Source organism: Ylistrum balloti, unplaced genomic scaffold, assembly GCF_031769215.1.
Source record: "Ylistrum balloti isolate Yb309-2 unplaced genomic scaffold, AGI_CSIRO_Ybal_v1 Utg371122, whole genome shotgun sequence".
NCBI lineage: Eukaryota > Metazoa > Mollusca > Bivalvia > Pectinida > Pectinidae > Ylistrum > Ylistrum balloti.
The window spans coordinates 11,222-27,481 of NW_026782616.1; the positions used below are offsets into that span (position 1 = coordinate 11,222).

Here is a 16,260-nt window from a genome sequence, read left to right on the forward strand (position 1 = left end):
ATCAATAGTCGGTCCTCTGGTGGCAAGTGCGCATGCGAAATTGTTTATTTCCGGTAGCCTGTCAAAATATCAAGAAGAATTCACATGAACAACACAAGATATCCAACACACTGAGGTAATATGTAGAGTAGGAGTGTATTTTTCTAGTCGTACGAGTATGTGTCAGAATCAAACGTCGAGAGTATTCAGCCCGCTTATATCGATCGTGATTGTCGATATAGTGTTCTCGTGTTTCGCATTGGTTTTGTTTACTTATAAAGAGCTATATGTGTACTACACTGATGTAGATATCGTTGTGTTTTCTACTCGTCATTGCAAATTTACATGATGGGAACGACTAGATTACACGCTATAGTAAATTGTGGTATCAGTAAGGATGTCAGTTTAGTCCGCGGATAAAATATCGATCAATGACACAGATAAGCATATCATCATAATACTTTACCACTTTATGACATTGTCACATTGATATAATCATATAGAACTCTATGTCATCCATATCATCTATGAATGACACCGTCCATTTGTTAACGTCATCATTACCATTATAGAATGAATGTTTGTCAGAAAATGTGGAGCCACTTAGGCGAGTGTAAGTCTTCGTAGTGGAAAAAAGGTACATTTTTATGAACAGTGGATAACTTAACCAGCTTAATAAGGATCTATGTTTCACGGACTAAAGGCTTATTCAAGATCTGCCGTGGAGAACATGAAAAGCTCTGGACTGTGGGTTTTTAACGGTTCGGGTTCTTTCTCCCCGCTTCTGTTTTGTATCGACTGTTTTGTATACCCGTTGGGTATAAGCGATGTGGTGATGTTTTATGTATAATCACTTGTCATGTTCCTTTATCAGTTTTTCGCGTCCCTCGTTTTATCTTCCTTTTGCCTGCCTCATACCATCTTTTTTTACGCTTTCATTTGATAACTGTGCTGTCTGCCCATGAGTACATAACATTTTTTTTTTGTTTTGAACCAGCTTTTGCGTGTCATTTAAATCTTACTAATGAAACACATTCTTACATGTGTTTCTGCTTAGAATTAGCACGGACTAAACCCTCGGGAGTCATTAAAACAACAGACTAGCATCGGGATTACACGATTTTAAGTTCAGTTTTGGTCTGAAATCATTAATTTAGGATCAATATGCGTTACGTTTTTTATGTTTTCAGTTTGTCCTATAACTGACATGGACACAGCGATTTTGTGTTAGTTACAGCTTTTGATATGTGCAAGTTATTGGGAAAGTTCTGAGATTGTATACTCTGATTGCAGGTGTGATGACTGTGGAGGAACCGATATGACACGTTTTAGCAATATATGAATGAAGTAGCATCTTTTTGGAGATGAAGGATGACATATCTGACTGAAGTGGCATCAGCATGACAGCAGGACAACAGTATCTGATGTGGCAGTATATGATGACTGAAGTGGCATCAGCATGACAACATTGCAAAAGTGTCTGATGTCGGATTGGTATCAGAAAACATCACAAGCGCGCGACGACGGAACCAAAATAAAACAATAAGACAAAATATGACGAGTGAAAAAACTTCAGACGGGGCCAAGTCCAAAGAAGGTATATCACAAGAAATTAGAGAAGATCTACCCAATCAGGACATGATATCTGCAGATCTATCAGATGGGGCATCTTGCAAACAGATTGTAATGGCTGAAGAGGCATCAGATGGGGTCACGTCAAAGCTACCTGTACTGCACGGTGAGGCCCCAGAGGGAGCCATGGATAAACACGGTATATAAATAGGAATAGACTAGGGGGAGTTATATCAGGTCAACTCTATTAGCAGAGAGTATATTAATCAATGTCACGTAATAAATTATTGAACAACTCGTGTAATAAAGAACGCCATTGGATCAATCCATAATATCATTTTGTACATGTAATGATATATTTGCGCCTTTATTTCTTTACTTGCAGAAATGGTATTTTTTTCTTTTTACTTTCGCTAAACTGAACCACTGTTTTGTTATGGGTTAAAAGTGCTTAGCGATTGAAGAATTGTTTAAACCCTATCTGGAGCGGTTTGTGCTCTTCGGAATCACAAACTGTCCCGTGCTGTCGTAGGCATTTTATCTGGCGGGTTCCATTACCTCTCTTGATAACATGTAACGGACCTCTCCCCTTGTGTTCAGTGAAGTAGGCACCAAGTACAAGGAGATCCAGTCCCAACGTAGCATTTGCTGTTTACAGGTTGATTGGCCCAGAAAACAATCTACCTATTGATAATATTGGCGTTGTCGTCTAATTAAAAATTCACGTATATTTACATAGCAGACGCCATTACATTATATTTTTACTAATATGTTGGGTTTGCATTACGAAGGAGAAGCTGACATGACAGAGCAGGATTTAGCGTGGCGTTGGACACAGGACCTCATTGATAAACCGTCTAAAGAAATTATCAAGTTAATGAAAGAAGACGTGAGGCTGATCAGTAGAAGAATTACTGTTGGTAAGTATATCACTGTCACCGTTTTGTCTTATTGCACATTAACGTTAGACTATCAAAGTAATTTGTGATAAGAATAGTATACCTTTAAACAATAGAAAAGCGCATTCTCATTGAAGGAAACGCATTTTATGTTTCTATCATATACTATTTAATTTCCTTTACCATAGAACTTTTTAAAGGCGTTCACTGAACAACAGAACTATTTTCGACATGACTTTATTGAAGGACGCCGTGAAACACACGTGTGGCACCTGTAACTATCAATCGCCATTTGTGTTTTACAGTGTGCTCAAAGGGATGTGTTTGTTCCACCAATTTTGAAAGACTCGCGTTTGATGGAGATGCAGCTAGGAAAAACACTCTTCAAAACTTTCAGACTATCATTGAACGTGGACGCTGTCCTCACATGTTCGCAGCCGAAAATAAAGTTTCAACTTTACAAACCACCGACGATAGTGCCAACAGTTTACAGACAGAGCAGTGTGGCGATGCGGTTCTGGCCGGTTTCACTGCCGTCCATATTGCAAGTACATTTGGTAAGGTCAAAGTTGTAGAATACATTGCGCATGCGCTACAAGAAAGAATCCGATCACCCTACATTTTGGGATGTGACGAAATGACTACCTCTGTACACATGGTCGACCCATATTACCTGGCAGTACTCCACAGACAAGACCAGCTTTTGGGAGTTCTTACGTCACACATCAGTTCGCCAATGGCTTGCTCGGTGATGTATAAAAAAGTTCTCCATGACACCATTCGATTGGCTGTGCAGGAGGACAACGTTCGATCTCTGAAAATCCTCATTTCCGCTGGTCGCTGTAAAACTTACTATGTCACACACCCCAGAGATATTAACTGCGCTTTGCTTGTTGCTATCAAATGCCGACGAATGAAGTGTATAAAATGTCTCTGTAAGAAAGGAGCCGTATTGTCTCCTTTCTGTTTCTTGGATGGATTTTTCACGTGCTCATGCCTGGTAAGGAAGGACGAAGTCATCAAGGATATGCTCCTACAGGCTGACAACACTGTGGTTCAAGAGATTCTTCGATGCGGTGGTGTAGACTGTCGCCATATGCTATATTATGCTGTATGTTATGGTTAGTAAACTTAACGTTACACCAATAAAACTCTCTTGTCACATGGTACACATTTGCCTTACGTACATGTGAGCGTAGCAATTGTTATTCAACACTCGCATGTATGTTTCAAAATTTTACCAATCCTATTCATGATAGTTATAATTACTATATGTTTTTTTGTTACGTAACTATTGATATCCTTTGTAATTTGCAGATAATACTTCGGTGACGGCCTACATCCTCGAAAATTACAAAAAGATGTTGTCCAAGAAAAAATCCTGTTTCAGACTTCCAATAATCATTCAGGCCGTCCTGAACAATTCTACAAGAATGATTGAAGTTTTGCTCCGCAGTGAACATGTCCCTACCAACCAAAGGTACAAACAGTATACAGCCCTTAACTGGGCTCGAGCTCTTCACTTTGATGATTGCGCCCTACTCCTAGAGAATGCTGGCGTTGCGTATGATAGCGATGCTATACAGAACTACCCACCATTAGTGATGTTATTTGGGGAGTACATCACCAGCTTTTATTATAGTAAATCTGCTCTCATTCTTCGGTTGCTACAACATGGAAATGATGTAAATCGTGAGTCGGTAAACGGGAAAACGGCACTCTACACAGCTCTTGAGATTCAAGCCTATTCTGTGGTACGGCAGCTGCTCATGGCCGGGGCTGACCCCTTCTTCGGCCGGAACTGTCTTACGACCTTCCTGTCGCTTAGGCTCCTAGGGGAGCTCCTGTATGCAAATGTGAACATTTTTCGAAGTCGTCCTGAAGAGTCACTTCTTCATCAGCTTCTTTTTTCATTTCCACATTTACATTGTCATTTGGTGTTTCTGTTAAAACATGCACACTCCATACCTAAATGCAACCGAAAACTCCTTAATTCATTACATGACAGTAACACTGTGTCACGTGATATATTAGACCAAATTCATATTTATCTGTCGACGCCGAAGTCGCTGGTCCTAAGATCACGTGATGTTGTTCGGAGCCATTTTGGATACAAGATACATGACTTTGTCCGAGTTTCTAATCTCCCGTCTCAAATCAAGTCTATACTAAAACTGGAAGGAATCTTGGACTTTTTCTTATCAATGTCTTTCCAACAATAGTGGAAAAGAAAGTTTTTTTTAATAAAATGAAACACCTTAACAAAGGACAGAGAAATTCGATTTTCTTTTACTTATTCCACAATTGGACGATTAATGGGAGACAACTCTCATGAAAGTAAATTTCTGAGTGATTTACTCTTAAAGCCCCAATATACGTAACATTCACCAAACATTTAGTGTAGAATCACACATAATTATTGAGATATTCTCTAAGATGTAGTTAAAATTAAGTTATTCAAACAATAGTTACCATGACTTTGTGCATAAGTATTGATATATGAGCAGTTGAAACTCGCTATTTGTAAACACACACCCATTTGTTGCCGAACCACGTCGGAAAGTTCATGACCTGATCTCGCGAGAGTTGAGGTTTATACTTATAGAGGAAGCACATGTAGATATGTCTACGGTAAGTTTTTGTTTACAAACATTGTTTGCGAAGTCTTGTCGTAGACTTTAGGTATTCCTGTGATAAACATTCAGTTTTTGGGAAATTATTAGAAGGAATAATTAGTTTAGAAACGATACGACGCACAATTATAACGTAAGAAATCAGAACTGGCCTGATGTATGATTGGGAAAAAAGGAAGCGACTGGTGAACGTCTGTACTGTGTCTGCCATGTTTACACACGCGGAATATGCGCATGCGCAATGTCATCGCTACGATCGGTAATGTATGAATTATTGTGGGTCCCACATTGTTTATTTTCCGATTTTTTCAATTTTTATTTAAATTGAAAACAGTTTTATTTTCTTTAATTAAAGGAAAGTATTTGTTTTGTTACATATATTACGGGGAAAATAAGGTAAAGTTTGTTTTTTATAGTGATTTTTACGTATATTGGGGCTTTAACAAAACCAGAAAACTACGAAACGGTATCGATTCTCCGTTTCACGATTTACAATTGTTAAACATTGTGACATATATGATTTAATTTGATGAACATCGTAAAGGAAGCATTCTCCCTTACTATATTCATTTGGGTATCAGTAAAAACGGTGCTGCTATTCTCCACTATCTGCATAAATTACGAAAGAAAATTAAAAGAAAATAAAAATCCGCACAACATGATGAAATATCGCCATCAAGTCTCCAATTCAAATTCAAATGGCCTGTTCTGGATTACATCTAACCAAAGCATTACATATAATAGAATGTAACTACCTACTTTTTGTAATAAACAGATACGTATTTAATAGTGTCAAAAATCGTTATATTTTTTTAAAGTGTTTAATTATACACCAAGACAACACTTGTTTTGTGCAGGATTTTTGCTACTTCTGTGTTCATACAAATCGTGATTATTACCATGCAAGTAAATTAGGAAGTTTTGATATCTATAGAGCAATTTCTACGTTTTCTTTTTAATTAGCTCAATGTGTTCGCAACACTTGCTGCTCAGAATGTTCGATTCAGGAAGCATCAATGTATCTTTTAGCGATTGAAACTCGGGTAACTTATCTGCTACAACAGATGTAAATCCACTAAGATGTAAATGTGGCATAACATATGTCATTAAACACGTGTGTTTTGTACGTTATCCACAGTCATTGAAGGTTTTTAATCTATGTAATATGGATGATGTAACCTATTTTGTTATCTATGACGTGTAAAAAAACTTTTAGCTTTACCCGGATATCTGATTCCTGTACGAAAATAATCATCATTTAGACGTTCATGGACCATCTGCCAGTTATACCATGTTTTGGGTGTCTAACAGTGAACAACAAACTGTCTGGATCCGAGCGATCACACAGTTTTTGTGAAAACCACCTTATATAATACAAATAGATATGAATATTTGATTAAAAATCAAAATCGGTGAAACGAAAGCTCTACACACGGACCTATAAAAAGGACGAGGAAAATAAGACCGAGCGTTCCGGAAGGGTAATCGGGGTACCTTAAGCAATCTGTATCTCTAGAAACTCGGAGGTCTAAGTTGATCTGTCTGCCGTTCACGGAAATCGTGATTACCATTACATACTCAAGACTGAAGACTTGTGATGCATACATCCTTTTACTAGATGGTTTTGTGACTTTGAGACAATATGAGTCGACTGTTTATAGTCACTCCATAATAGCACGCACATAGCTCGTCTATTCGCAAAAATGGGATTTCCAGTTAATGACACAGAGCGAAATTTTGATTCGTGAAAATATGAATATCTTGAAAATAACCGACTGTAATGTATTAGATTCTCCAATAACTTCAAGTGAACTTAACTCATTGACATCCACATGAGCATTTCAAACAAAACTTTGTTGTTTGTGAAAACTAAAAACATGAAAACTAAAAACCTTACCGTTTTTTACTCCATCGTAACTATTGTTGACCACATTCTAGTCATATTCCTGTCTGAAGAATTTTTGGAAACGAATTCAGGAAAGGTTTTCTGTCTCTGGTGATCTCATTCGTAACCTTTCTATGTTATATACAGTATAATTGATTTCTCATAGCGTGTCAGATAATGCTGGCTCTAGTTCTAGTAATATATAGTTTAGAAAATCGCTGATTAACAGGATCTGAGATGAATTGAAATCGAATTGAATTACTTAAGGTTAAGAAAATATTAATGTATTAGGTAGTGTTAATAATGATGGCCCAATCAGTTAGAGGGAGGTAGATGAGAGCCAGGATTAGGACGACCAGCTCAATTATCAAAGCTGACATTTAATGAAATATCTAAAGAAATGAAATCTCACTTAAGACTATATAGATGGAAACGATCCTCGACCTTTATATGCCTTTGACAAGGGCGAATACTGTACATGTTTTTGCAAAGTTCAAATTAAACCTTGGCAAATTATTCATGTATATGGTTTTATTATATGCAATTACATTTGTGTTTTTGTCCGGCACATTGCTCGAGGTCAAACCTTCAAAACACTGTGTTATTATGACTGTAACAAAAATAAGATAATTACACCTTAAATAGACCTTGTTTAACAATCGCAAACTGTATCGATCTAGTAGCACGGCTATAACCAAGTACAGCCGTCGTAGTCAGTAGTTTTTGTAAAGGATATTTCTCCTTTATACAGTCGCAACAAGGAAGAATCACTTAACATATAACCAGCGTAAAAGACAACACCCGAAGGAAAGTTTATTCACTGATCAATGAGGAAATTTTAAAATATCTCACAGCCTCATTTTAGGGAACATAAAATCTAATGAAATACGACAATCGGAACCAAATGTATATAAAGTATGGCTCTTTTCTTAGTTCAATGGCATCACAAATATGACACGTGATACAGATCCACGTGCAGGAGTATATTGTAGGCTTATAAATGTTTTCTCTTCATTGTCAAATGTACCAATTGAAATGAAATACATGGGAGATGGGACTAGTTTCTCAATCAAATTTAAGGTTTTAAGTTTGAAATAAAATGTAATCTTTTCGCTCACTGTTCACCAATCAGGTCACCTTATTGACCGCCGTAACGTATGTCTCGAATTCATTGCTCCGATTAACTAGACTTTTACAGGACAACACATTAATCAGTTTTCGTTGGGAAATGGGTTACACGTATTTTGAAGAACCAATATTTACTCGACATTAGATGACAGGTGATGTAGAGGTTTTATTCAGTAATAGATATTTTTTAGGTAGGTTTTTTTCTCTCCGTCCATTTCAATCATAAGCAGCAATATTTTGTGACTGTCGTGTGGATACTGTATAATGCATGGAAATAAGATAAAATGCGAGTTTCAAGTGTATTTCTGCTACTAACAGTTCTGAATTGATATATTAGAAACAATTTTTTCGTTATTTAAAATCTGGTTTCCAAAACACGGAACCATGCTATCAGACCATGCACCGAGACAACAGAACACGCAAATAGAGGGAGATGTAAATTAAAGTGACATTAATGAAAGGTGAGAAAGTAGAGGGAATTGTAAATTAAAGTGACATTAATGAAAGGTGAGAAAGTAGAGGGAATTGTAAATTAAAGTGACATTAATGAAAGGTGAGAAAGTAGAGGGAATTGTAAATTAAAGTGACATTAATGAAAGGTGAGAAAGTAGAGGGAATTGTAAATTAAAGTGACATTAATGAAAGGTGAGAAAGTAGAGGGAATTGTAAATTAAAGTGACATTAATGAAAGGTGATAAGGAATGTATTGAATGACATATCGCGTTATGTAGAAACTTTTTGATTTGTTCGCTAGCGCGAAAATAAATCAAGGTGTTAACTCGATGAAGTAAAATAATTCTAAATGCAATCTATACGCGCGCGCAGGACCTAAAACTACGGATCGATAGCTTTGCCACTAATACAATCATTGTCATACACTAGAAATGCACAGTATGCCTAATACATTAATTGTCTGTGTGCTTGTGCAGTTTTAACAATCACTTTGGACATCTTTACTTTGTTCGCTATTAGCCTTTGTTTTATCGATTAAGAGTTTGAATTACGATCTTGTCGATATGTCGGGCTTTTTTTCTGGATGAACTTGAACTGCCAAGTAGGTGTTTCACATGCAGCTTGACGCCATCATAAAAAAATCTATACCTGACAAAAATGGCTCCCATTAGTATCAAACAAATCATTAACACTTCAGGAAACATCAAGTGTTGTTCTTTCAGCAGTTGTCGGATTTTTCAGTCAATGTGTATAACGTTCAATAAATGTCTAATTATTCCTTGAAGTTTTGTAAAATAAATAAATCAAAAAAGAAAATGTAAAAAAGATAGTATTTTCCTTTTTATTCTTTACAGGCGTTTAAACTGCAGTACAATTCAGTTTACACACTAGTAAACAACAAAAATGAAAAAAATTAAATGTTAGCCCCACTGTCCATGTACTGAAGACAGCAGATATTGATAATAAATGATATAAAAATGTAATTTTTAAAAGGTGTGACAATTTCATTCGTATTCAGATCGAAATAAATGAACCGGGAGCAATTTTCTAAAACAGAAGAAAGAATTACACGGAGATTCCTAATAACAAGAAAAATGGCTATCACGGAATAATAAGCGTCCTATACTTCTAACATGGCACACGTCATGTGAATCAAGCCAAGTAAATTTCATCACGTTATCAAATTAGATACAAGGTAATAACAATAAACGACTAGGCATACTAACCAGTCATGTCGACATATTACATAAGGAAATAAAATGTTTTCTATGAGATCAGGATGGTGACAACAATATCTTCACATTTATAGTTTTCACAGCCTCCATACCTTGAAGTGGTTTAAATGTATCTAACAGCAGCTGTTTATTTTTTCCCGGGGAAATATGATAAAATTTGGTCCAAGCCGTTGTATATCAAATTCAATGTACTTTGTAGAAATAGAAAATTTGTAAAGAGAAGCTGAAATCCCCGAACTTACCAATCAACTGTCTATGTTAGCTTGTTGTGGGTAAACATCGAAGTAAGGAGCTGATGTTGGAAATCTGTATTTTGTAGGAATATATCTGTATTTTGTAGGAATATATCTGTATTTTGTAGGAATATATCTGTATTTTGTAGGAATATATCTGTATTTTGTAGGAATATATCTGTATTTTGTAGGAATATATCTGTATTTTGTAGGAATATATCTGTATTTTGTAGGAATATATCTGTATTTTGTAGGAATATATCTGTATTTTGTAGGAATATATCTGTATTTTGTAGGAATATATCTGTATTTTGTAGGAATATATCTGTATTTTGTAGGAATATATCTGTATTTTGTAGGAATATATCTGTATTTTGTAGGAATATATCTGTATTTTGTAGGAATATATCTGTATTTTGTAGGAATATATCTGTATTTTGTAGGAATATATCTGTATTTTGTAGGAATATATCTGTATTTTGTAGGAATATATCTGTATTTTGTAGGAATATATCTGTATTTTGATATCGGGCATATATAATTAGGATGAAGAGTAGATCTCGGATTTGACAAGTTAGTGTAATTGAATGTTTGCTTCATGTCGTAAAGACATATTTCATATGAATTCATCTGTAAGAAAACTAAAACAATATTCCAATGATATTTAAATATTCTGAAGGTGTATTATCAGCTGTTCTTTCGGAATGGTATCTGGGATATTATTATTATGTAGTTTATAAGGCTCACTATGATGTTATCACTGTAGTATGTTGTATGTAGTTTATAAGACTCACTATGATGTCGTTATAACTGTGGTATGCTGTATGTAGTTTATAAGGCTCACTATGATGTCGTTATAACTGTAGTATGTTGTATGTAGTTTATAAGGCTCACTATGATGTCGTTATAACTGTAGTATGTTGTATGTAGTTTATAAGGCTCACTATGATGTTATAACTGTAGTATGTTGTATGTAGTTTATAAGACTCACCATGGTGTCGTTATAACTGTGGTATATTGTATGTAGTTTATAAGACTCACTATGATGTCGTTATAACTGTGGTATGTTGTATGTAGTTTATAAGGCTCACTATGATGTCGTTATAACTGTAGTATGTTGTATGTAGTTTATAAGGCTCACTATGATGTCGTTATAACTGTAGTATGTTGTATGTAGTTTATAAGGCTCACTATGATGTTATAACTGTAGTATGTTGTATGTAGTTTATAAGACTCACCATGGTGTCGTTATAACTGTGGTATATTGTATGTAGTTTATAAGACTCACTATGATGTCGTTATAACTGTGGTATGTTGTATGTAGTTTATAAGGCTCACTATGATGTCGTTATAACTGTAGTATGTTGTATGTAGTTTATAAGACTCACTATGATGTCGTTATAACTGTGGTATGTTGTATGTAGTTTATAAGGCTCACTATGATGTCGTTATAACTGTGGTTTGTTGTATGTAGTTTATAAGACGACTCACTATGATGTTATAACTGTAGTATGTTGTATGTAGTTTATAAGACTCACTATGATGTCGTTATAACTGTAGTATGTTGTATGTAGTTTATAAGACTCATTATGATGTCATTATTACTGTAGTATGTTGTATGTAGTTTATAAGGCTCACTATGATGTTATAACTGTAGTATGTTGTATGTAGTTTATAAGACTCGCTATGATGTCGTTATAACTGTAGTATGTTGTATGTAGTTTATAAGACTCACCATGGTGTCGTTATAACTGTAGTATGTTGTATGTAGTTTATAAGACTCCCTATGGTGTCGTTATAACTGTAGTATGTTGTATGTAGTTTATAAGGCTCACTATGATGTTATAACTGTAGTATGTTGTATGTAGTTTATAAGACTCCCTATGGTGTCGTTATAACTGTGGTATGCTGTATGTAGTTTATAAAACTCCTTATGGTGTCGTTATAACTGTAGTATGTTGTATGTAGTTTATAAGGCTCACTATGATGTTATAACTGTAGTATGTTGTATGTAGTTTATAAGACTCACTATGATGTCGTTATAACTGTGGTATATTGTATGTAGTTTATAAGGCTCACTATGATGTCGTTATAACTAGTTTATAAGGCTCACTATGATGTCGTTATAACTGTAGTATGTTGTATGTAGTTTATAAGGCTCACTATGATGTCGTTATAACTGTAGTATGTTGTATGTTGTATGTGTATGTAGTTTATAAGGCTCACTATGATGTCGTTATAACTGTGGTATATTGTATGTAGTTTATAAGGCTCACTATGATGTCGTTATAACTGTAGTATGTTGTATGTAGTTTATAAGACTCCCTATGGTGTCGTTATAACTGTAGTATGTTGTATGTAGTTTATAAGGCTCACTATGATGTTATAACTGTAGTATGTTGTATGTAGTTTATAAGACTCCCTATGGTGTCGTTATAACTGTAGTATGTTGTATGTAGTTTATAAGGCTCACTATGATGTTATAACTGTAGTATGTTGTATGTAGTTTATAAGACTCACTATGATGTCGTTATAACTGTAGTATGTTGTATGTAGTTTATAAGGCTCACTATGATGTTATAACTGTAGTGTGTTGTATGTAGTTTATAAGACTCACTATGATGTCGTTATAACTGTAGTATGTTGTATGTAGTTTATAAGGCTCACTATGATGTCGTTATAACTGTAGTTTGTTGTGTGTAGTTTATAAGGCTCACTATGATGTTATCACTGTAGTGTGTTGTATGTAGTTTATAAGACTCACTATGATGTCGTTATAACTGTAGTATGTTGTATGTAGTTTATAAGGCTCACTATGATGTCGTTATAACTGTAGTTTGTTGTATGTAGTTTATAAGACTCCCTATGGTGTCGTTATAACTGTGGTATGTTGTATGTAGTTTATAAGGCTCACTATGATGTCGTTATAACTGTGGTATGCTGTATGTAGTTTATAAGACTCCCTATGGTGTCGTTATAACTGTGGTATATTGTATGTAGTTTATAAGGCTCACTATGATGTCGTTATAACTGTAGTATGTTGTATGTAGTTTATAAGACTCACTATGATGTCGTTATAACTGTAGTATGTGGTATGTAGTTTATAAGACTCACTATGATGTCGTTATTACTGTGGTATGTTGTATGTAGTTTATAAGGCTCACTATGATGTTATAACTGTAGTATGTTGTATGTAGTTTATAAGGCTCACTATGATGTCGTTATAACTGTAGTATGTTGTATGTAGTTTATAAGGCTCACTATGATGTCGTTATAACTGTAGTATGTGGTATGTAGTTTATAAGGCTCACTATGATGTTATAACTGTAGTATGTTGTATGTAGTTTATAAGGCTCACTATGATGTCGTTATAACTGTAGTATGTTGTATGTAGTTTATAAGGCTCACTATGATGTCGTTATAACTGTAGTATGTTGTATGTAGTTTATAAGACTCACTATGATGTAGTTATAACTGTAGTATGTGGTATGTAGTTTATAAGACTCACTATGATGTCGTTATAACTGTAGTATGTTGTATGTAGTTTATAAGGCTCACTATGATGTCGTTATAACTGTTGTATGTTGTATGTGTATGTCGTTTATAAGGCTCACTATGATGTCGTTATAACTGTGGTATGCTGTATGTAGTTTATAAGACTCACTATGATGTCATTATTACTGTGGTATGTTGTATGTAGTTTATAAGGCTCACTATGATGTTATAACTGTAGTATGTTGTATGTAGTTTATAAGACTCACTATGATGTCGTTATAACTGTGGTATGCTGTATGTGTATGTAGTTTATAAGGCTCACTATGAACTTATTCTGACAAATTCGGTACAGACGTACTTAGCAACCGCTAAATGTAGCAGCGTAGGACAAGATGCAATATATTATAACCGTCAACAAGCTCACCAGCCTGGTGTAGATGGTCATTGCTGTATATAATTATCTCAAATTCTTTGCCACATTTACTTTTAGTTTAGCCTTTCTCTACGGACATTCGAGTATGATTGACTTTATAATTAATCTTTATGTAGTTGGTATGTCTGATGTGGCCGTTGGGGCTTTGTATATTTCTTATTTACAGTTTGATTCGTATTATAAATTATCTAAAATATATTTGCAAACAACAGACTATTTTATTGCTTCATATCTGTATAGGAAATCCTTATTTAATTTCTGAAATACCTTTTGTCACGTAACCCGGTCTGTTAGCCAATGAATTCACCAATGCAATATTTTTGTTTCAGTGTAATATATCCTCGGCTTTTTTCATGTGCTATGCCAGTAAGAAATTGATTGCAATTTAATAATATGGACATTGACGATACGTCAATTGATAGTAGTAAAATGGCTGCCGTGTTTAGTTTTTGTCCTTCAACTTAAACACCTGTCAAATGCAAATGTTCTGCATTTTCTAATTAAAGGCATATGAAATTGTTTTATATGAGATTTCATGAAACTACCTTGACAATTGAGTTCTGTGCGGAATTATTTTTTAAAAAAGACCTAAGACCTGTTTAAAATAATTTCAAGCGGAATGAAAATTCATTAGGATTTAATATAAAAGATACATCATTTAACTTCGCAAAATATATTGTCATTGTCTCAAATCTTAGAAAATTCAAAATCACTGAAAACCTTTACTACAAAACAACAAGCAAATATCAACATGTCAACATTATCATAATTCAAACTCATGTTTAACAAAAGTAGTGCAAAATATGAACAAAAGAACAAATTACAAGGAAGACTCCTATACAAAGTACAAGGAGAATAAGACCAGGTGTTCCAACAGAGTAAGCATTTTCTGCTTCATTAACGACATCTGCCATATAAACTTTGGTCAATACAAGTACGTAATGTCCCGTTCTCAAATAAGAACAAGTACACAACAACGGCACCAACAAGCACACTAACGAGCATCAAACACGACAAGCTTCCTATAGTACAAAGGAACAATATTTCTCGTTGAGATCACTGTGACGACCGTAAAACTTTCTCATAATTTTCATCAACCTGCATCTTTTGAAACTCCGTGTTACGGGTTTTTCCGTCGGTTGACGACTTCTTGCGTGAAAAAGGGAACCGGCCCTTGAATATTGAATCAACGGCGACATGTTAATACCTTAGGTTGCTGATGCAGAGCTGCTGCTATCCAGAAAACGAAAATTCACTATAGGGAAATTGAAATAAATAACGTTTATCATACAGCTTTGTGGAAGGCTGTTGGTGAAGATATATATTACCGGTTAATTTCGAATCACGCAGGCTGTTGATGAAGATATATGTTACCTTTTAACAAATCTTTCCATTTTCAAGCCTAAAAATAACTACACCTTTACTATACACCCTGTATTGTTTTAAGCAATGAGGTTAAAGAGGATGTTACAGGTTGACAGACCAGATTCGAATGTACTTTTGCACTTAAATATTCATGTTTGATAACCTGAGGGTTTACTTTAATGCTTGGACGCTTCCCAATATGCTTTATTTAAAACATCAATATTACACTATAATATGCTAATATCACCCATAAAATGTGAATAATCTATCTGAAGTTTTCGATTTTCGATAATGTTCTGTCCTGAAAAAAGGTCAAATTAAAATGTTATTGCATATTACAGAGCATTAGTTCAATATCCGTCTTACGTTTTTTTAAAGGAATGACATGTTTCAAGTTTTGATTACACTATCATATTGAAATTAGAATATGTTTACTAGTTGACACAGCACTTTACCCATTCTCGCTTCAGAGACAGCGATAAAACAAATAACTACGGCAAAACAACAATAGAAACAAAACAAAAATATGTTACGTTAGTCTGGGCTTGTACACGCTCAGAATTGTATGAAGATGGCTTCTGCGGATGATGCGGCCATTTAAACACGTGTTATAGCGCCATCACACAAAGAAAGAGAATATTTCTCAATAAGATCACTATGGCGACCGAACAATTTCCCCATAATTTTCATCAAACTGTAATCCTTGTGTTACGAGTTTGTCAGCCAGTTGACGACTTCCTGAACGGAAATCTTGATAATGAGAACAGGTCCTTAAATATCGAATCAACTGTGACATGTAAATACCAAAGGTTGGAGATGCAGGGATACTGCTATCCAGAAATGGGAAATTCACAATAGGGAAAGTGAAATAATCACATTAATCATACAACTTGATGGAAAACTGTCCATGTTGATATCGTTGTAGGCTGACGAAGAAGAGTCTGACGTGG

General features: G+C 34.9%; 1 protein-coding gene across 1 annotated transcript; it reads left to right on the forward strand.

Moving 5' to 3' along the window:
- Positions 1–1,533: 1,533 nt before the first annotated feature.
- Positions 1,534–4,672, forward strand: LOC132560825 (uncharacterized). The gene is made up of 4 exons (XM_060225515.1): positions 1,534–1,750; positions 2,343–2,471; positions 2,756–3,571; positions 3,768–4,672. Exons 1-4 carry the CDS (start codon positions 1,534–1,536, stop codon positions 4,670–4,672), a joined length of 2,067 nt encoding a protein of 688 aa, XP_060081498.1.
- Positions 4,673–16,260: the final 11,588 nt, after the last annotated feature.

What these genes read in the sequence shown, in the direction of transcription:
- LOC132560825 (XM_060225515.1), top strand. Translation starts at nt 1,534, where the DNA reads ATGACGAGTGAAAAAACTTCAGACGGGGCCAAGTCCAAAGAAGGTATA. An exon ending in GGGAGCCATGGATAAACACG is followed by an intron (nt 1,751 to 2,342) that starts GTATATAAATAG and finishes TGCATTACGAAG; the next exon opens with GAGAAGCTGACATGACAGAG. An exon ending in CAGTAGAAGAATTACTGTTG is followed by an intron (nt 2,472 to 2,755) that starts GTAAGTATATCA and finishes TGTGTTTTACAG; the next exon opens with TGTGCTCAAAGGGATGTGTT.